The sequence below is a fragment of the Geotrypetes seraphini genome, chromosome 1, assembly GCF_902459505.1.
Source record: "Geotrypetes seraphini chromosome 1, aGeoSer1.1, whole genome shotgun sequence".
Lineage (NCBI taxonomy): Eukaryota > Metazoa > Chordata > Amphibia > Gymnophiona > Dermophiidae > Geotrypetes > Geotrypetes seraphini.
The window spans coordinates 357,734,289-357,756,673 of NC_047084.1; the positions used below are offsets into that span (position 1 = coordinate 357,734,289).

Below are 22,385 nucleotides of genomic sequence, written 5' to 3' on the forward strand. Positions count from 1 at the left end.
TCCCTTTCTCTTTCTAACTACCCTCCTATCCAGTATCTCTATCCCCCCACACCATCCTTTGTGTCCAACTTCTCTCACTTTCTGTCCCTTCCCTCTCTAAATCCCATTGTCCACCATCTCTCTCCCTCTCCTGTTTTTAGATCCATTATTTCTTCTATCCCTCCCCCTATCTCCCCTCTCCATGATCTCCCCCAAGTCAATCTCCCCCCTCCACCATCCATCTTTCCCCTCCACCAAGTTCATTTCTCCCATCCATCTTCTCTCCATCTCTCCTCCAGTCCACCAACTCCCCCAAGTCCATCTCCCCTTACCCTCCATCTCCCTTTATTTTGACGTTACAATGTGTTGCTGGTGGCGGTAGTTATTTAGCGATCCACTCCTGCCACCACTCCTTGCGTCTTCTCTCCACTGCGGCCGGCCCTCAGTGAAAACTTCCTGTTTCCGCTTGGGCAGCCGAATTGAGAGAAGACGCCCGGAGTAGCGGCAGGGTAGTGAATTGCATTTGCTACTACCGCTTTTGCCTGGCCAGGGAGGAGAGGAGAAATACTAACGCCCGGGAAGGACAAAGCCTTGCTGCCGCCGATCTGCATGCAGAGACCCGTTCGGGATTTCCCTCTACTACCGGAGTCCTTGCTTGGATGTAACTTCCGGTTTTGCAAAACTGGAAGTTACATCAGAAGCAAGGACTCGGTGACAGATGAAAAGCCTGAACGGGTCACTAGCAAGGGGACTGACGAATCGGTAAGTCTGATTTTCTTCAAAAATAAATCAATTTGAATTGATTCACCCAAAGTGAATCAGTGACTCGATTCGAATTGCGAATCGAGCAGCATTACCGCCAGATACTATTTTGAGGCCCTCGGTATGTTTATCATAATCACAAAAGTAAAATAAAACAGTTTCTTGATCATGTCTCTTTAGCTATAAATTACAATATTATTATTAAGACTTAGCCAAAAGGAAAGATTTATAAACTATAAAGAATTTTACTTCATGCAAAATTGTCATTTCTTTAATAAGACATTAAGTATTTTTCTGAGGCCCTCCAAGTACCTACAAATGCAAAATATGGCCCTGCAAAGGGTTTGAGTTTGAGCCCACTATTCTAGACCATAGGATTATTTCCCCTTACTCAAATGAGCTGCAAAAGAAATCCATTCCAGGTTTTTCACTCTGCCTCCAGAGTACATCGCAGGCTAGTTTAGTGTCCTCTAGCAGTCTTTTCTTCTGCAAGCATGATTGCAGCTGTGTGGATTCTGCTCTCCCCATTTTATTATTTTAATTCAACGTAGTTTTGTTATTTTCATGGATATTTTCGCGTTTGAAATGTATTTGAAGCTCTGCCTGCTTGAAAATTCACAGATTTCAGTCTTTAGCTGACAGGTCGATCCCTTAGGGGGGTCCCTGTTAGCTAGTCTGCTTAGTCTTCCTTGGAGCTCAGGGCAGTCCCTGATCTAGTCTAACTCCCTGTTAAGCGGGGAGTCGAGCGTAGACTGTATAGCGCACTTAGGGGGCTCAGAGGTGTTTCGCAGTGCACTGGCTGTGTTTTTGTGCCTCAGCATGTGCAGGTGCGCATCTGGTAGTCCGCAGGGGTGGAGGCATAGTCAGACAGTGGAGTCTGACTGGCAGCTTGAAGAATGCATTTCCAGCAATGAATTCAGAACCAGCCATTGAAAAGGCTGGAAGCAATTGTAGCAGCTGTCTCTCTGGTATCTGTGAGTATAGAGGAGCTGACAGGCTCCAACAATGATTTTTAAAAGGTAATTTTGAGGGGTTTTGAAGGTTTCCTAGTGTTGCTCTGTGTTCCCCCACCTCAAATATACTATTTTTGCAATTTTTTTTATTTCGGGAAGTGCCATTTTTAGCGCATTATTGGCACAAATTAGGGTCCTGCTGCCATCTTGAATTTTTAATTATCTTTTTTCAACTTTTCCCTGCTTCTTTAAAATTCACACTTTTGCCAGGAAAACTGTTGGAATGGAGTCCTTAGGCTGGGTCTCCTAGTATGGATTCATGCCAAATTTGTGCAAAATTGATGCCTTTAGAGCATCTTTGCGCCAAATGGCGGGGCGGGGGGGGCGGTAACTACTGGTTCAGCCTCCCCTTCATAGAAGCAGGTGATTACACACTCAGCTAGCCTGTTGGGGCGGCCACCTTTGTTTTCGGCGTTTGTCCTACAGCTTTGTCTGTCTGCCACGAGATGGACCATCTGCAGCTTAAGAAGTGCAAGTCTGTCATCTAAAGGTAACTCTATACCCCAGGGTCTAGATACCTTCTCAGAATTCATGAGATATTGATGATATGAATTTTAATTCAGGGAACTGGCTGCTGGGTGCTCTTCTGTTCTCCCCTGCTCGTATCTCACCGACTGAGTGTCCTTGGGAGGTCTCTGCGCCTCCACCTGTGCTATCTGTTCCTCCTTCCCAGACTGTTTCAGGGGTTCCAGTGGCTGATCCAGACCTCCCTGATCCTTTTTTGGACAGTGCTGCACTTCCTGGATTTGGGAATCCAGACTTGGGTGCTGGATCTGCGGATCCCTTCCGGGCTCCAGAGATGATCTGCTTGTCAGGCGCTTGTTTAAGTTTGAGGCACTACTGGATCTAATTACTGCATCTTTACAGGAATTAAGCTTGGATACCCAGCCCGCTCCTTTCATTTCTTCAACTTCTCCCTGGCTCTTCAGCATTTGTTCGCAATGTGCGACCTTTCCTGACATCCGGATATGAGTTCATGGTTACGTAGCAGTTTGACTCTCAGAAGGGTCCTTTACAGAATGCTCGAGCTATGTCCAGCTTGCATCCTTGGGTGCAGGAGTGTCAGCAGCTTTTGTGGCAGCCCAAGGGGATTCACTGATGGCTCAGGTGACCCGCCGGCACCTCTGTCCCTAGTGATGGGACAGTTGTATTGAAAGCTATGCAAGACAGCTTATTAAAAAGTGTTTTTTCAGCCTCCGTGTTCTGAAAGAGTGAGAGCACTTTTTTAGCAACAGCACTTCTCTGTATTGGTTCAACCAATCATTTTGTCAAGGTTGGATTATTGTAACTCATTGTACTTGGGTCTTTCAAAGGTCAGTTTGCAGAAACTCCAACTGATACAGAATACTGCTGCTAAGCTCATTTTCGGTAAGAGTAAATTCGACCACGCAACCCTTCTGCTAAAGGAATTACATTGGCTTCCGGTGTATCTCAGAATTCAATTTAAGTGCATTTGTATTGCATTCAAGATCTTATTTGTCATTTTCACTACTTTGATTCCCTTAGACTGGAACGTGCATAGATCTCATCTCGCCAGAAGCTCTCAGAAATTAAAACTTACATGTCATTCCCTCAGGGGTAAAAACAGAACTCTCAGGAGATTTAATCAATCTTTTGCTTTCAAACTTACAGAATTCTGGAATGCTTTACCGCTTGCATTAAGAAGTTTAGGTCCCTTCACTCTATTCTGGAAAGCCCTGAAAACCTTCTTGTTTGCTAAACACTTTGGAAACTAACCATTCTAGTTTATATTTCCTTGTTATGTTTTACATTATTGTTAACCGAATCAAGCTCTTTCTGGTTCATGACCCGGTCTATAAAATTAAGGTTTAGTTTGATTCTCCGGAAAGTTTTGAACCAGCTAATTTAAGCATTGGAGCTGCGGTGACGTTATCCTTTGTGGCATACACCTGTCTAGCTCAGCTATGAACATCTTTTCCTCAGCTTTTGTTGGCTTGGATGGTCTACATGCGGATGGCTTCTATGACCTTTTGAAGGTACTGGCAAAGTTGCCAGTGTATTCTATTTCAGTCTGCCAAATGCTCTGGGTTCGGCAGTGGGCTGGTGATTCCACCTCCCAGGCAACTCTGGCGCGGCTACATTTTTAGGGGCAGTTATTGTTTGGCAAGGGTCTGGTTGACCTCATATATTTGGTAATGGACCATCACCCAAATACCTTGTTGGATAGTAGAGCATGACCCAATGGTTCTGGGCATCCTCCTTTGTGTGACTCCTGATTAAATTTTCGTGATTACAGGCGAGATTCTCCTTTCTCATCGCAGAGATTTTTCAGGGTTTCAGGCTACAGGTGTGCTCTGCCTACCGCCGCCCATCCTGCCTGACCTGCCTGTACAACCCAATGATGCCAGGGAGACGAGGGCCCCTCTTCAGATAGGGGGTCGGCTATCGGTGTTGCGGCATGCATGTGCTTTATGACAGTCCAGTGGGTTGTGGAATTTATTCAGTCAAGCTGGAATTTCCTAGCCTCTGTCAGACTGGTTCGTTTCTTCACCTGTCAGAAGTTCAGACACAGAGTGCTAAATCGAGGCTGTTGTTCAGCGCTTGCTGGATATTCAAGCAGTAGAGCCGGTGCCAAGCAAACATTCAGGTTCATGCAGATACTCTGTTCACTTTATCGTTCCTAAGAGAGGATCAAAAGATTGGAGACCGATGCTGATTTTGCAGCACTTTTATCCGGCTCTCAAGCTTCCTCAGTTCTGGATGGAGACCGTGTGGTTGGTCCTTACAGCAGTGGCTCCAGCAGAGTTTCTGAACTCCCTGGATTTTACGTAGGCAAATTTACACATTCCCATTATTCCAGATCACCGCAAGATTCTGCGGTTTCATGTACTGGATCAGCATTATCAGTTTTCGGCCCTGCCTTTGGGGCTGGCGACAGCACTTCAGACCTTCACCAAATGGTGGTAGCAGCTCTTCTAAGGAAAATGGAGTTGCAGGCTCACCCTTATCTGACCGCCTGGTTGCTCAGAGTGCCCTCAGAAAAGGGGCACACTATGGTAGTGACAGTGCTGCGCATACTGGAAGACCTGGACTGAATTGTCAAATTAAAAAAAAAAAGAGCCATCTGATGCAGTCGCTGGAATACCTGGAAGCTCTTTTCGAAATGGCAGCGGGCCATGTTTACCTGCCCGAGGCTCGGGAACAGAAGCTCTGGGCATAGATTTTGAAGATGGTGGCTCCTTTGGCAAGGGAAATCCTCCAGATTGTGGGTTCCTGGGTTGCCCAGCCCAATGTGGTTCCCTAGGTGAGGATGCATATGCATTCTCTTCAGAATGCCTTCCTCTTTCGCAGAGCCTCCCAGCGAGATGTCTTAGAACTGAGTCTGCTGTGGACTCTGGAGGTCAGAGCATGTATGACCTCTGCTGGAGCGTTACATTAAGCATTGCTTCCTGGATTATAGTAATCACAGTTGCCAACCTTCGTGGTTGGGAGAAGCTCAGTGCGGTCATTGTCCTTTTCAGGTTTGTTGGCCTCTGTCACCCAAGAAGTGGTCGATCAATGATGGCAGTGGCCTATATTAATCGTCAGGGAAGAATCAAGATCTCTCTCCCTTGGCTCAGGAGGCTCAATTTCTTTTCCTTTGGGCAGAATGTCATCTCCTGGCGCTGATGGTGACGCGTGTGGCTGGAGTGGCCAATATTCAAGCAAACTTCCTCAGCCGTCAGTCTAGAGATCCAGGCGAGTGGACCCTAGTGCAGTAGACATTTTGGGCGATCATGAGGTGCTGGGGGCAGCCCCTCCTCGACCTCATGGCCATGGCACAAAACAAGAAGGCACTATGCTTTTTCAGTTGCATATCCAGCCTGGAAGCGAGAGAATCAGTGCTGTAAAGCAACTGTGGCCTCTGGAGGTTCTTCTATGCGTTTTTCCGCCTTGGCCACTGATCGGCCAGGTCCTTTGGAGGATTGCAACTCACCCTGGCCTCATCATTCTGGTGGTACCTGGTTGGCCTTGGAAGCCATGGTGCGCAGATCTGATGTGGCTGTGGGTGGAATGTAGTCTGCGCCGGAGCGTATTTCCTGACCTTCTCCCCAAGGCCAGTTGCCATGAAGGATCTGGGTCATTTTGCTCTTACGGCTTAGCGCTTGATCATGCAGCCTTAGAATATAACGGCTATTCAGAGCTTGTCATAGCTATGCTTCTTAGGTCTACAAAGTCGTCCATGGTGTCGGCATATGTTAAGGTGTAAAAGACCTTCCAGGAACAGGTGGACCCTTATTCGACTCCAGTGTTGCAAGTTCTTGCTTTTCTCCAAGCCGCTCATGGTGGCATCACTGCAGATCCAGGTGGCCGGTCTATCTGGTTTTAGATCCCAGGATTGTCGGTTTTCTTTGGCGTTGCATCTGGATGTTGCTCAGTTTTTGCAGAAATATCTTCTGATCCAGCCGCCCGTTAAGAATTTTTAGTGTGGTGTTGTCTGGCTTTGTCAGGGCTACTTTTGAACCTTTGAGGGGTGCTTCTCTCCTGGATTTAACACTCAAGACTGTTTTTTTTCAGGTCGCCCTCACTTGGGTCCATAGGGTTTCTGAATGGCAAGCATTGTCATGTCAACACCCTTTGCTCCGACATCTGGAGACTGAGTTTCCCTGCGGACTGTTCCTTTCTTTTTGCCGAAGGTGGTTTCGGCTTTCCATGCCCATCCGGTAGTGTTTGCCAGTTGTTCAGCTGATGGGTTCCAATCATCAGGATCATCTGCTAAAGAAGTTGGACGTGCGCAGGGGTCTCCTGCATTATTGGCAGGTCTCTAACATGTTTCACTTTCTGACCACCTGTTTGTGCTGGCTCATTTTATTATGCGAGGTTCTCGCGCTTCTAAGGCTACGATCTCCAGGTGGATCCGTAGAGCCATTTAGTCCACTAACATTCTTGCGGAGCAGTTGTCCCCTTATTTCTGTTAAGGCATATTACATTCTTGCGGGGCAGCTGTCCTCTATTTCTGTTAAGGCGCATTCTGTCAGGAATGTATCTTCTTCGTGGGCAGAAGCTAGATCTGTTTTTTCTGAGGAGATTTGCAGGACGGCAATGTGGTCTTCTCTTCTCATGTTTACCAAGTTCTACAGAGTGGATGTTGCTGCCAGACAGGACTCTGCCTTTGGGTACTTGGTCTTAAGGGCCAGCACAGCAAGCCTGCCCTAGCTTTCTTGGGGGACTGCTTTTGTACATCCCTGTGATCTAGAATGTCTCACCTATTGCACTGGAAAAGGAGATTATGTACTTACCCTGGTAAGCTATTTTCCAGTATATAGGTGAGACATTCTAGACTCCCCGCCCGCTCTGTCCTTACTGTGTCTGTTTCAGATTCTGATTTCAATTTTCAGTCTCCTGCTTATCCAATCTGTTTCTTGAAGACCAGTCAACCCTATGGGGTTAAGAAGAGTTTGTACATATGTATAACCTGTTGTGGGAGTAGTTCTGAACTCCTTTAATGGTTAATGGTACTCTTTAATTGTTTGAGCTGAACAATATTTTAGCTTGTCATTACAGGTGCCTCTACTTCACAGATGGGTGTGTCTCTCTGTGCTTGGGTACTGATTGCTAGAGAGCACTAAATTAGTGGCGGTGATGTACTCTGGAGGCAGAGTGAAAAAGCTGGAATGGATTTCTTCTGCAACTCATGCGAGTAAGGGGAAATAACCCTATGGTTTAGAATGTCTCACCTATCTACTGGAAAAGAGCCTATTAGAGTAAGTACATAATCTCCTTTTAATGTATTTGTTACAGAGCAGAACAGCATTGATTTGTCTGGGAGGCTCCCCATGCCCCTCCTTTGTATTTTCAAGAGCTATTCTTAGTTACAGTGTGTGTTTGACTGCTTTTTCTTAGTTACAGTGATATTTGACTGCTTTGGTGCAAACTTAAGGTGGCAGTGCAGTCGTTTGGGGAAGAAGGCGCAGATGAAAGATGTGATTGACATCCTTCTGCAAACAGTTCATGGGAAGAAGGTGATAACCTATCGTCCAGAATTCTTTGCCCTTCTACTACAAAGAAAATTATCGAGATAAGAACCTAATTTTCCCATTGTTAAAAAAGAAAAAATGTTTTTCATTGGTTTTGTATAGTTATTGGTTTTAAAAAAGAGGAATACAGTAAAATGAGTGAAACCCATAGTTGAAATATATGCTTCTCTTGTAGAAAACTGTGAGTTTGTACCCGTTCCAAATACACAGCATTGCCCTCGCCACATTTGCTTCATTGATTGGGCCATTTGGAGGTTTTTTTGCAAGTGGATTCAAAAGAGCTTTCAAAATTAAGGTATGCACAATAATCTCAATTTTAAAACAACAGTTGTATTACCCTATAAGACAAACATCTTTGTTTCTCCTTCAGTGTCCGTCATTTACCCCAATTACCTTTAAGCCATTCATCTCAGTTTGTTCACATTTGTGACACAAGTAGTATCCAGCGATCCTAGCTCATACTTTTCATGTTTATCTGATGTAGCCTGCTCTTAAAATTTCTGTTTTGTTTTATTCTCTATAAGGGGTAAGACCAGTTTAGTTGAAATCTCAGGGTGCTCAAAGTACATAGGGGTCCATTAGTAAGGCACGCTAACTGCTAAGGTATCCATTATATTCTATGGGCGTCTTAGCATTTAGTGTGCACTAAATTGGTTAGCGCACCTTAATAAAAGGACCCTATAATGTTATGGAAATTTTTTTAATTTCCTGACATAAAGTATATACATTTCATCATGTCTAGTTTACTTCTTTGGTTCATAAATGCAGTGTTCTCCCTAGGGCCTTTCAGCCGGACGGTCCGCCCAGGTAATTTAGATGACCGCCCAGCTAAATTCTGCCCCTGCCGCTGCTGCTCAACATTAAAAAAAAAAAAAAAAGCCGGCTTGGAGATTTCACCTTAGCCCGTAGTGAACTTATGCTCCGGGCTCTAACGTGTGCATGCCGGCTTCCCTTCTCTTCCCTCCGAAACCGGAAGTTATGTCCGGGGGGGGGGGGAAGAGAAGGGAAGCCGGCATGCACATGTTAGAGCCCCGAAGCATGTGTTCGCTATGGGCTAAGGCGGGAGACAGGTCAGTGAATCTTTCCATTTGCTCTTCCTGCCTACTTTCAGTTACCGCGAAGACAGGACCCGGCAGCATTTCTCCCAATCGATTGTGATCTTGGGCCGATCAGCCTTCCTCTCCGACGGCAGAATTGATGTCGGGGACAGGAATGCTGGTCGGCCCGAAGTAGGGAGAACTTGCGGTGGCGGCGGCTTTGAGGCCTGTTCCCCGATGGCAGCGGCATTGGCAGTGGCTTGGGGGAGGGCAAGGAGAAATAAAGAAAGAGGGCAGGCAGGGAGACGAAGGAAAGAAGAGAAACAAAAAAAGAAAGTGGGCATGAAGAGAGAAAGAAAGAAAGGGCAGAGGAGGAAGAGAGGAAGAAAAAGTTGGTGGAGGGGAATGAGGTCAGGAGGAGAGGAAGCATACAGGCTGAAAGAAGGGAAGAAAGATTGGATGCACAGTCAGAAGAAGAAAGTGCAACCAGACTCTCATGAAATCACCAGACAACAAGGTAGGAAAAATGATTTTATTTTAAATTTAGTGATCAAAATGTGTCTGAATTTATATCTGCTGTCTATATTTTATGGTTCCCTTTTACTAAACTGCAATAGCGATTTTTAGCGCAGGGAGCCTATGAGTATTGAGAGCAGCGCTGGGCATTCAGCGCAGCTCCCTGCGCTAAAAACTGCTATCATAGTTTAGTAAAAAGGGGGGTATTTATCTATTTTTGTATGGTTGTTACTGAGGTAACAGTGCATAGAGACATCTGCTTTGACCTCTTTGGAAAAACCCCGGAATAGGAATGATTATTAACATTTTCTCTGCGTACCGTGTGCTTTGTGGTTTTTTTAAAATTTTATTGTTGGTAGATCATTTTGACTTGGTCATTTTAAAAGTAGCTCACAAGCCCAAAAAATGTGGGCACCCCTGCTCTAGAACATCGCTCCTTAGTTTTATCAAGTGGTGCAGTGAGGGGCCAGCACTTTACGTCTTATCACCTCATTCTTTCTTTTTTCTCCTTATGTACAGAACGGTTCTTTATTCTAAGCAGCTCTGACACTAACAGTACTACGGGTGCCTTATGCTACTTTCACTACCACTTGCAGTCAGGTTCGGCATTTTATCATGGTTTTGTCATATTTAGTTTTTCACCAGTATTTTCATTTATTTATTAAAGCAGCATTTTTTTAACAGCCTGATGCCCCTCCCCTATCAGTGTGCATTCAATCCACTGCTGACACTTTTTTGGCGCCTCTTTCAACGGATCAAATATCATAGCCCCACTGTCTGTCGCATGTTCACATTTATTCTGCGTACGAGTTTATCTCATCAGTGCAGAGACCTTTTTGGTAAGTCCTTTTACTCTCCCTTTTTTACTTTCCCAAGTGCTGTGGTTTTATTCTTTGGTTTTATTAGAAGCTCATTTGTACAATAATTTAGATCTTTCCCAGGTTCACTTATCATCTACCCGGTCGGCTTGTCTTTGAGCTACTATCGGCTTATGTTTTCAAGATACACTCTGTATTATCAGCTGTTCATTTCCCATACGTTTACTTTTGCCCTGTTTAGGTCTATATAGTCTAGGCATACTGTTTGTAACCAGCCATCATTTTAAGTATATATATGCCCTATTTTAGGAGGGGGTTAACTTCTTTTAGCATGTTGTTTCATTAATTCTGAGTTCGGTGTTATAATATATGTTGTTCTTGGTTTTTAGTTTACACATTATTTATTCTTTTCTATGACATGTTCACATCGCAATTTTATTCAAAAGTATAAATAGGTATCCATATTCAAGTTTAATCACGGTGCTCTGGTTTTGGCTCCAGTATTTGTCACTTCCATCCACCAGGTCTGGCTATCCGTTACCGTCTCATATTTTAAAGACTCACTCATTATAATTAGCGGTGAACCACACGTCTCTTCGTAATGGACATGTCCGATCTTAGTACTATGGGTTTGGCCTTTTCTGGTTTCCTTTCTATAGTCTGCTTTTCGTCTGGAGTCTTTTGAGTTTAGAATTACATTTTATGACATATTTTTGTGGTTATAATTGTATGATATGTCTAAATCGGTCAAGTTATCCATTCTTTTTATTATTTTTTGTCCCCTCATACAGTGGCAGACTGCCCCGGGTGCCAGCCCTAGGGGGGTACACAGCCGGCTGGATCCAGAACCTTCCAAGCTGCTCTAAATGGCACCTGCACCTCAGCACGGCTGCCGTACTTATTCTGAAGCAGAGTCAGCAGGCGCACTGAAGTGCAGGAAGGTCCCGCGATGACTATATTTACCGCCTCTGCCTCCGGAAGACGTAAATGACGTCGGAAAGGGTGGACCGGCAGCTGCAGTCATTGCGGAACCTTGCCGCAACTCCCTGCGTCTGCCGGCCCACCCCCTCCAATATCACTTACATCTTCCAGAGGCAGAGGCAACAGTGAGCGGAGCAAAGAGTGTGCTAGCAGGAAGGAGCAGAAAGAGGAGCAGAGAAGGCGGTGCTAGCAGGGGAAGAGGCGAGAGCTAACTCCGCCCACCCCGACGTCACCAGCCAAACTCCCTCCATAAAAGGGGACGAGCCAATGGCAGAGAGTCCACAGTGCAAGGCCAGCCGAAGGGAGACTGTAGGAGCTGTGCCTAGTCCTGAGCACATGGTAGAACAGTCCTGAGCACATGGCAGAACAGTGAGCGGAGCAGAGAGTGTGCTAGCAGGAAGGAGCGGAGAGAGGAGCAGAGAAGGCGGTTCTAGCAGGGGAAGAGGCGAGAGCTAACTCCGCCCACCCCCGATGTCACCAGCCAAACTCCCCCCATAAAAGGGGATGAGCCAACGGCGCGCAGCCGTTCGGTGCGTGGCGAAGGCGCTCGCCTTAGCGAGAGCGCCTTAGCGAGAGCGCCTTTGCGAAGAGCCTTAAGAAGAGCCTAATCTTTACCCTATTCTTTAAACTTTATTCTAAACTTTCACCCTAACCCATAGGCAGACACCCTCTCAAATACCCTAATCTTTCAAACTCTCTCTCTGATCTTTCAATCTCTCACTCTGACTCACAGACAGATATTTCTTCTAACTCTCTAACTTACTCACTATCAGGCAGACCTCAGCTACAACTTGGTTATGGCAGGGAGAACAAGAAGCTCCATGTCTGCAATCAAGACCAACTGTCCGGTAACTGGGGGGGACCCAGGGGGCGACCACGGTGTGCGTTCAGAAGGAGGAGGACCCAGGACTGTGGACAGAGGTCTCCGTGCAGACCGAGATCATCCCCCTCCCCCCTGTTCTCCACAGTCTCTACACAGACAGAGGAGGTCGACCAGCTAGACGGAGACATCATTCAGTAACTTAGGACTCTCAGGGAGGAGGTGAAACGCCTGAGAAGCATCCAAGAGGATGAGGCCTACATTGACGGAGTCGTCCAGGAGCTGTCTGCCTTGATTTTCCCAGCAGAAATCTTGCTGCTGCATTTTGTACCATTTGAATCTGCCTGATCATGTACATTGGAATGCCCAGCAGGATTGCATTGCAGTAATCAAAGATTGATTGGACATTGCTTGATGGGTGAGGTAGGGTTTAAGTCTTCTAACCCAGTAGAGTTTGCCATTGCAGTAATCAAAGATTACGTTGGACATTGCTTGATGGGTGAGGTAGGGTTTAAGTCTTCTAACCCAGTAGAGTTTGCCATAAGCGTTTTTCACAATGCGTTTGATCTGTAACGTCATGTCTAGGTTTGGGTTCAGCCAGAAATAGATTTAAACAATCCCAAAAAATTCATAAACACCTGGCACGCCACAAGTGAATCCACTTTGAACACACTAGCACCACTAAAAACAAAAAACAAAATATGCAGAGCATCAGATAAATGGTTTGACGCCGAACTCCTACACCTAAAAAGGCAATGCAGATAACTAGAACGGACATGGAAAAAACAGAAACAAGACCACAACAAAACAGAATGGAGATCCCAAATCAAACAATACAACATCAAACTGAAGGAAAAACGAAAAGACTACTACTCCAAACTCATTGGCACCGAAAAACCGGACACAAAAAAACTTTTCAACCTTGTAAGAAATCTCACTGATACCAAACCCCACCTCGCCACCCAAGGAAACCAGACCCCAACAGCCTCTCAACTAGCGGACCACTTCAAACATAAAATCATCACAATCGGATCCACATTCAACAACTCTCGAAACATCTTAGAAGAGATACTAACAACACCCACAATAGACGAAGCCATCTCAGCAGATAGGATCTGGACCAACTTCCCAACGACACAATGGTCGGACCTAGACCGGCTGTTCAAAAAATACTGCAAATCTTCATGTGATTTGAACAACTGTCCTCCTTATCTACTAGCTACAGCGTCCACTAAATTCATAGCTGGTCTCACGCTATGGTTGCAAACCACGCTCAGGGAAGGTCTATTCCCTCAGGAACTTGGCGAAATCATAATCACTCCCATACTAAAAGACCCCAAAGGCCCAATAGACAACCCAACAAATTATAGACCAATCGCTTCTATCCCACTATACGTCAAACTCAGAGGGTCTAGTAGCACAATATCTCACCAATTACCTAGAAGACCACCACATTCTGCATCCAACTCAATCAGGATTCAGAGCTAATCACAGCACTGAAACACTACTGGCATCTTTACTAGATATAGCACGACAGCACCTCAGCAAAGGAAACAAGTTACTAATCATCCAACTCGATCTTTCAGCAGCATTCGACTTAATAGACCATTCCATACTACTCCAGATACTTGACGCCATAGGAATATCAGGTAAAGTTCACAACTGGTTCCAAGGTTTCCTTAAAACAAGATCATACAGAGTCAAGTCAAAAGAACTTATATCAGACCCTTGGACAAACCCCTGCAGAGTACCACAAGGATCCCCACTATCGCCCATACTATTTAACCTCTTCATAGCTTCCCTAGGCACAGCCCTAGATGCTCTAAACATAACATCTTTCAGCTACGCGGATGACATAACCATCCTCCTCCCCTTCGACATCCAAGACCCCATCTCCAATGGACTCCTGAAAACAGCACTGGAAACTGTAGAAAAATGGATGATGAACCATAAGCTGAAACTGAATGCGGATAAAACCAAATTCCTACTACTAGAGAAGGAAAAAAAACCATCCCTAACAGAACTGGAAGTAAACACAATCAAATATCCAATACAGAGCACCCTCAAAATCCTGGGAGTACACTTAGACAGATGCTGCACAATGCAGACACAAATCCACAAAATCATAAAAAAAGCATTCTACACCATGCGAAACCTAAGAAAAATAAGAAAATTCTTCATCAAAGAGCACTTCAAGATCATTGTACAATCCTTTATACTCAGTATCTTAGATTACTGCAACAGCCTCTACCTACCATGCCCAAACAACATGATAAAACAACTACAGACTGTTCAGAACACCGCCATCAGACTCATCTACTCACTTAGCAAATTTGACCACATTACCGCCGCCTACGTAGACTCTCACTGGCTTCCGATAAAAGCAAGAACTCAATTCAAATTCTACTGTCTTCTATTTAAAGTAACCCATGGTACTGCCCCCAGTTACCTAAACAACCGCCTATACCGCTACCGCACACCCAGAACAAGGAGAACTCAGAACCTTTCACCTTCCCCCCTCACAATGGCACCCGATGCAAGAAACTATACGACAACCTTCTAGCGACACAGGCAGCAAAAATTGACCAAACTGATGAGCAAAACAACAGACATTAAAGTGTTTCGAAAAGAAATCAAAACAATTCTATTCAAAAAACACTTCCCTACTTACTAATCTCCTCCCAATTCGCACACGCTTTCCCCCCATGTTAACACATTAGTTAACTCCTCAAACCATACCTACCAATATATATTCAGAAGCCTAAATAAGCACCCTCCATCAGTATCCAATAAACTTCTTCCTTCAATGTTAGATAACGTTTTCTGTTACCCAAAAATATTGTTATTCTCCACTGTATTCTGCAATGTACTTGAATCTTTGCTATACAATTCTCTCGAAAAAAATCCAGATATCTTATACTTGTAACTCTCTACTGTAACATGTATCTACATAAATCTTTGTTATGTAATTCTCTTGGAAATGTCCAGATCTCTTCTAATTTGTAATCCGCTTAGAACCGCAAGGCACAGGCGGAATAGAAATCACTAATGTAATGTAATGTAATGTTCCTCCCCCTTCCATGGATGATTTTATGGTATTGCAATTCAGTTAGTTGGTATCTCGGGCTATTTCCTCCCCATTTGTTAATTGGAAGTGTTTTATCCTTGTTAGCTACTAGTCCATTGTTTGCAACCATCCAAAGATTTTCTCTAGACCTGTCTTAATCCGTTGTTTAATCTTTGTGTCCTGTTTCTTCAGCGGGATGATCAGTTGGACATCATCTGCGTAAATGTAGCATTCCCATCCCAGTTTTCTGATGAACTTCCCCAGTGGTTGGAGGAATTGATGTTGAACAGCATGGTTGACATAGCAGAACCCTGTGGTACCCTTATATCTGATTCTTTCCATTTGCTTGTGTTCCACTGCCATTCTACCCTCATTAGTCTTTTGGATAGAAAGGACTCTATCCATGCCATGATGGCCTTTGAGGCCCAATTCTGTGCATCTTGATTTTAGCAACACAGACTAGGTCGAAGGCTGCTGAGAGGTCAAGGAACCCCAGCAGTACATCTTCTCCTTTTGCATGGCAATTGAGGACTGAGTCCTGTACTGCTACTAGCACAATTTCTATGTTCAGGTCTCTTCTGAACCCTGATTGGGCCTGGTCTAGCTTTGACAAGTTTTCTAGAAAGTTTGATATTTGTTGACAAGCTAGTTTGTCTATTAATTTAGATATCCACGGTTGGTTAGCTACGGCTCTGTGGTTGGAGGGATCTTGTAGGTCTTTTTCTATACTCTTCAGGATAGGCTTGATAACTGAAAGTTTCCATTTCAGTGGAACATGTCCAGACTGTTATGATTCATTGATAAGGTCTGTGAGATAGAAATCTTCGAGCTCTCTCATCGGTTGTATCAGGCATGTGTCTAGGGATGGTAGGCCCGGTTTCACTCTTCTCAGAAGTTTCTTCACCTGGATCTTTGACTGGTTCAAACTCTTCCACTGTGTCTCCCATTTCCCCTGTTTCTTTGTCTATTAATATGTTGTTATTTAGGCCGATGTTTTTCTGTAGCTTCATTTTCTCTGTGAGGAAGTTGCTGAATTCTCTCCCATTTCCCCTGTTTCTTTGTCTATTAATATGTTGTTATTTAGGCCGATGTTTTTCTGTAGCTTCATTTTCTCTGTGAGGAAGTTGCTGAATTCTTTACTAGTCAAGTAACATTTGTTGATGATTTCTTTCAGGCCCCCCCCCCCCCCTCCAACAAACCATATACTACCTGGTATAGGATTTTTGTGGAGTTTCCAGCTTCTAGGATCTTTTTTGAGAGAAATTCTTTCTTTTCTTATCTTAATGTAAATTCTGTTGACTCTTAAGCCTGGTTTTTCTGGCTTCTTCATCTTCGTCTGATTTCCTCCATTTCCTTTCAAGTTTTCTTCTCTCTTTTAAGCTTCATGATTTCATCTGAGGAGGTGAATCCATCTTTTCTTTTGTTTGTAATTTTAATGGGGCTACCTCCTCTAGACCAGTGTTTCTCAACTTCTTCAAGCCAAGTACCCCCTAAGTCTTAACAAATATCGAACGAATACCCCCACTCAAGCTCCACCCCAGACCCTCCCAGGCTCTGCATCAGACCCCACCCCCTATAATAATAGTACTAATTGTAATGCAATTTCTTCCATCCATTTTTCATATACACATACTATAATCTTATTAATATATAATGGTAACCACAAAGCACAAAGCACATGGTACACAAGAAAATCTTAATTATCATTTATGTTTGTTTTTTGGGTTTTTTTTCAAAGAGGTCAAGGCAGATGATTTTAAAATATGCAATGTCACCTCAGTAACAACTACAGAAAAATAGACAAATATAGTGCAAAATATAGACAGCAGATATAAATTCTCAAAACGGACACATTTCGATCACTAAATTGAAAATAAAATCATTTTTTCTACCTTTGTTGTCAGTTGATTTCATGAGTCTCTGGTTACACTTCCTTCTGACTGTGCATCCAATATTTCTTTCTTTCTGCCTCCTGCATGCTTCCTCTCCTCCGGACCTCATTCCCTTCCCCAACCAACTTCTCTCTTTGTCCCTCCATGAATCCAACTTTTCTTCCTCTCTCCTCCACCTCTATTGGCAACATGTTACCCTCTCTCACTGTCCATCTGTCATAAGAGATCCAGGCATCTCTCCCACCTCCTCTACTGTCATATCTAACATTTCTCCTCTCATCCCCAGGAGTAAGTGCAGCATTTTTTACCACTGCCCACCAGCCCATACCCATTTCTCCTTCAATCACCCCTCTCCAGCACAATACCACATCTCTCCCTCCATCACTATGTCCAATATTCCTCCATTTTTCTTCCCCTTCAAAATGTCCCTTTCCACCACCATATCCAATATTTCTCCCTTTCATCTTTCTCTGCCTCATGCATATCCTCTCTCTCTCTGCCCAATTTTCCTCTTTTTTCCTTTCCCCATGTGCACTATGTCTTTCCCTCTCACTCCACACCTATATACAATAATTCTCTTTTCCTGTTCCCACACCCACCGGCAGCATCTCTTTCCCTCCCTTCCTAACTCCCAGCCCGTACAGCATCTGTCCTCCCACTCACCCCCACTACCCCTATGCAGCATCTGTCCTTCCCTTATTCCCAACTCCAGCCCCCACTCCTCTCAGCTGGATCTGACCTCTTCCCAGTTCCCGATTCCTCCACCTACCAACTGTATTTTAAAATCTTTGGGCAGCCGGAGATGCAATGAAGCCAGCCTCCCGCCATCTGCCTACCTGCCTTGGAAGTATTTTTTCTGCAGAATTCTGCATAGGCAGAACGCTGCAGAAAGAACATTTCAGGGGCAAGCATATGGCAGGAGGCTGGCTTCATTGCGCCTCCGGCAGCCTGAAGATTTTAAAATACAGCGGCGGGGCTGGTAGGTGGGCGAATCGGGAACGAAACCTGCCTCTGCCAATGCCCCGGAAGTATTCTTTCTGGAGCGTTCTGCGTAGGCTGCAGAAAGAACACTTCTGGAGCAGGCAAGTAGATGGCGGGAGACTGGTTTTGTTTCGCTGCTGGTTACCCAAAGTTTTTCAAATACAGTGGCGGGGAGCTGGTAGGTGGGGGAATCGGGAACTGGGGAGAGGTCGGATCCGGCTGAGAGGAGTGGGGGCTAGGGTTGTGTTGGCTTTGACAGAGGCTGGTGGGCAGGAAGGAGGGATTCCCGGCAGAGGCGGACAGGCAGGCAATATCCATGGTGGCACATACCCCCAACAACGGCTCACGTACCCCTAAGGGTATGCGTACTGCATATTGAGAAACACTGCTCTAGACTTCAGTCCAGTGTCTCATACCATAGTCTCACCCATTCTGTAAGGTCTCTGATCTTGGGTTTTACTTCTCAGAGGTATATCTCCAGTCTGTTTTTGAATTTGATGCCGTCTATGAATCCTCTCCCTATTTTTTCAGTATTTATATTTTTTTATTCATTTCCTTGCCAAACCCTTCTTTTCCACATAGTTACACCATTCCCAGGTCTTCCTACCTCCACCCTTCTAGCCCAGCATCTGCTCCCTCTTTGTTCCTTCCCCGTCAGCTCTCATTTCCCTGTCCCTTCTCTCTTCCCTCCTGCCTTCTCCCCATGGTTCAGTATTCATCCTTTCTCCCCTCACTCCCATTGTCTGGCATCTCTCCATCACTCCTTTTTGCTCATGGATCTAGCATCTCCCTCTTTCTCCCTTCTTTGCTTCCTATGTATATCTCCTCCCTCATGGTCAACATCTCTTCCTCCCATGTGCTATGGGTCCAACATCTCCCCTCCCCCCCATATGCACCATCTCTCCCTCCTTTCCATTCTCATGTCCAATATTTATCCCTCTTTCCCCATGCTCCATCTCTTCCTCCCCTCCACCCCTATGTTCAAAATTTTCTCCCTTTCCCTCTCACCCCTTGCCCCCTCCACGCATCATCTCTATCTCCTCCACCACTTATACAAGATTTCATCTTTCCTTCTCTCTACCCCATGTCTAGCAATTTTTCCTTTCATCTACCCTCAAGTCCAACATCTCTCCCTATCTCCCTCCCTTGTGCCCTGAGTCCACCATCTCTCTTCCCCATTCCTAATGCAACATTTATTCCTCCACCATCATGTCCAGTACCTTTTCCTCTCCACCTCCCCAATGTTCAATCATCCCTCACCCCCTGCAGCATCCTTCACCCCATATACAAGATTTCTCCTTTTCTCACCTCCACCCCATGAACAGCCATTCTCCCTCTCTTCCCCCCACCCCCCATGCATCTCTCCTACTTTCCCTCATGCCACTGCACTTATACTTCTTCCTCTCAGTTCAGTGAGACCCCAGCAGTGGCAGCGATTCTCACATCCTGCTTCCTGATGGCCCAGAAGCCTCCCCTCTGCCGTATCCCACCCAGACAGAGAAACAGAAAGTTGCGGCAGAGGGGAAGCTTCCAACTCAGTAGCAATTGCTGTTGTTGGTAGGGACTCTTTGAAGAGAGATGCAGGACTGCAGGAGCCCAGCCTGTTGCCTCCATAATGGTTCTCCATGCACTGATCCTGGGTGGACCTGGGCCCACTTGTGCTACACCTAAAGTTCTAAAGACCATGAAAAGGGTGGTGGGAGCAAGAGGGAACAATTCCTTTCTTTTTGCTATAATCCATATTCCATGTACTCCCTTAGGTATGCATACAGCGTGTTGGGAAACTTTGGCCTATAGCAAACTGTAGTACTGTATTGAAAACAGGAAACTTAAATATAAATTCTAGAGCAATAGCCTGTGTGGTTAGACAACTATCTGTGGAGTAGGCTAGGACAAAGCTTCCCAGACTGTGGACCGTGACTCCAAACAAGGTCACAAAACCTGCATTTGCGATTGTGACCTAGGTAGGCTGTTCAAAGCAACGGTGCACACTGACAAGGATTACATGCTTTCCGTGGCTGCAGCCACAGAAAGTTTGATGAGTGTTGGACTAGGACAAGAGTATCGGACATAAGGTCCAGAAGGTTCCCTAATCTATCTCCCATAGTAGTACCAAAAATCTTTCCTGAGCAGCTTAACCTCGGGGGGCCCAAAACAGAAACCTGAAAGAGGTCTCAATGCTCTTCAGCCAGTTGCATCAACTTCAGCTTTAAGCAGAATTAGAGGCCACCTATAGAATGGGGTCTCAGGGCAATTCTGTTTCTACACCTAAAGCCAGCTACCTGCTACAGGTGAATAACTTTGCTTTCTTAGAAATAGGGTGTCATAGTGAGGGAAGGAATTCCACTTTGGTATCTGGGAACAATTTAGCATTACTACTTCAAATGGATGGGGATTGCAAAGCGAATGATTTAATAGAGGACAGCAGCTTCATTCTCTCTTTATTTATTGGGGAGCAGTTGCTTAAGAAAAGAAGAATAATGAAAGGGTTATTCCATAAAGAAAGTATTTTTTGAGTAATATGACAAAATGTGATTTCAACAGGACTTTGCAGACACTATCCCTGGCCATGGAGGAATAATGGATCGGTTTGATTGTCAGTATTTGATGGCCACATTTGTTCATGTGTACATTGCCAGCTTCATAAGGTACTTTATTTATTTATTTAAACATACATGTTCCAGTGCGGGAAGGACAGGGGTCCTCATTATTTGGTTCTTTCTGTTTACCTGTGAGGATTGCAGAAGGCATCATGTACGTTTTTCTTCAATTCTGCTTCAGTCCCTCAATTTTTCCTTCTGAAAACGAGTTGAGAAAGTGTATTTTTTTCTGCTTTGTATCTGTTATATTGTTTTGGGTTTTTTAAATCTAGTTTTGAGGCTTCTTGATGCTACAGAGGTTCCCAGAGATCATAGGACAGTAGCTGGGGGGGGAGGGCAAATAAGAAAACCCACATGAATATTTATAAACAAAAGCTTAGGAATATCACTTTTATGTAAGGAAAACAAAGACCTCTTATTTTGCAAATCATATAAAGAAGGCTTAAAATAAATCCAAGGAAATTTTTTCAATTGTTCTTCTCTAACCTCCATTCCATTGTCTGTATTCTTATTTGTTTTCTTCCACAGTTGCTCTGATTTATGCAATTGTCTTTTAAGTAGCTTGAAGCCATTGTGGAACCAAGGAGCCTTAGTCTTCAAAGAGGACAGATTTATCTGTTATAGTGGAGCTATTTGATCTAAGCTAGAAGTTAAGATAGAATTGAGATTATTAACCTGATCATCGAGTTTCTGTGATTCAAAGTCTGGAGGAATAGGAAATAAAGAAGAGGAAAGGCAATGTGGTTCAATAGTGGATAGTTTCCCTCAATATCTAAGTTTGATCATCCCCAGAAATCCTCTTAGTTGATTCTTTGTGATGGGTCTTGGTAGCTCGGTTGTAGATTGAAAACTAGCTGTTTTCAGCTTTCTTTCATCCTGTCCCAAGATGAATACAAAGTACAGGATGCCTTCTTTACAAAACTGTAACTTCTGACAGTTAGAAATTGAGATTTCTGCCAAGTTGCAGAGTAGTAGCAATTAATCCTTGAAACAGAAAGTTTTAACAGCTATGGCATGACATGGTTGAACCTTCTGAAAAAGAGTAGAAAATTGAACAGAAAAGAAACCTCTCTAGAATAATAAATAGGCAATCAAACTATTATCCAACTAGGAAACTGTCTGGGAAAACAGCAAACTTTTTCTCTAGTGTTGTCTAACACAGGACCAACAGAAAGTAATAAGCTTCCAAAAGAAAAGAGTCTTCCCCTAGTAGTAATATACAATCCATAGCTGGAAAAACTAAAAAGAACCATAAAAGATTTATCCAGAAGGATGAACGTCCAGCTCTATCAGTGCTGGCCTTCTCATAACTACCTAATCTGAAGCAAAAATTAGTGAAAAGCAAAATCCTAACAGAACCTGAAAAGGAAGAAAATGGCACATGTCCTTGCAATATACCAGGCATGTCCAATTAAATTTTAACCCAATAAAGTTGGAGGATTTCCCCCCCCCCATTTTTAATGAATCTTCTGTCATTTACTTGTATGTAATCAGCTTTTAAGCAAATTAAGCAAAAACAAAAGAGAGACGAAGATGCATTACATTACAGATTTCTTTTCCACCATTACCTTTCGGTTCAAAGCGGATTACAAAAAAAGTTATGGAAGAAGGGTTACAACGTTAGATCAGCGAAGGTTTCCAAGAGAGGGAAAAGTAGGATCTGGGGTTAGGGAGGGGATGGTAAGAGGGGGGTTAAGCTTTATCATGGTATTAAGCTTTATTAAGGGATTTCTTGAAGAGTATAGTTTTTATTTCCTTTCTGAACATCTTGTAGTCTGGGGTTGTTGTCAATAGGTTGGAGATCCAATAACAACTGCGAGGGGAAATGGAAAGTACATTTTTTCTTAAAGTTTTATTGAGTAATAACTTACTTTAACTGTCTTCTTTAACTTTTATTGAGTAATTTATGTTAAATTTAGGTCGAGTATTGATCCAGGCTGA

The 22,385-nt window shown here is 44.2% G+C and overlaps 1 protein-coding gene across 2 annotated transcripts in view; it reads left to right on the forward strand.

The window, feature by feature from the left end:
* Window positions 1-22,385, forward strand: part of LOC117345659 (phosphatidate cytidylyltransferase 1) — a 369,244-nt gene that overhangs the window by 320,858 nt on the left and 26,001 nt on the right. For both annotated transcript variants that reach the window (XM_033914615.1, XM_033914625.1), the window contains 2 exons: window positions 7,908-8,027; window positions 20,389-20,492. In XM_033914615.1, coding sequence (XP_033770506.1) covers window positions 7,908-8,027; window positions 20,389-20,492 — 224 coding nt within the window. The remainder of the gene's footprint in view (window positions 1-7,907; window positions 8,028-20,388; window positions 20,493-22,385) is intronic.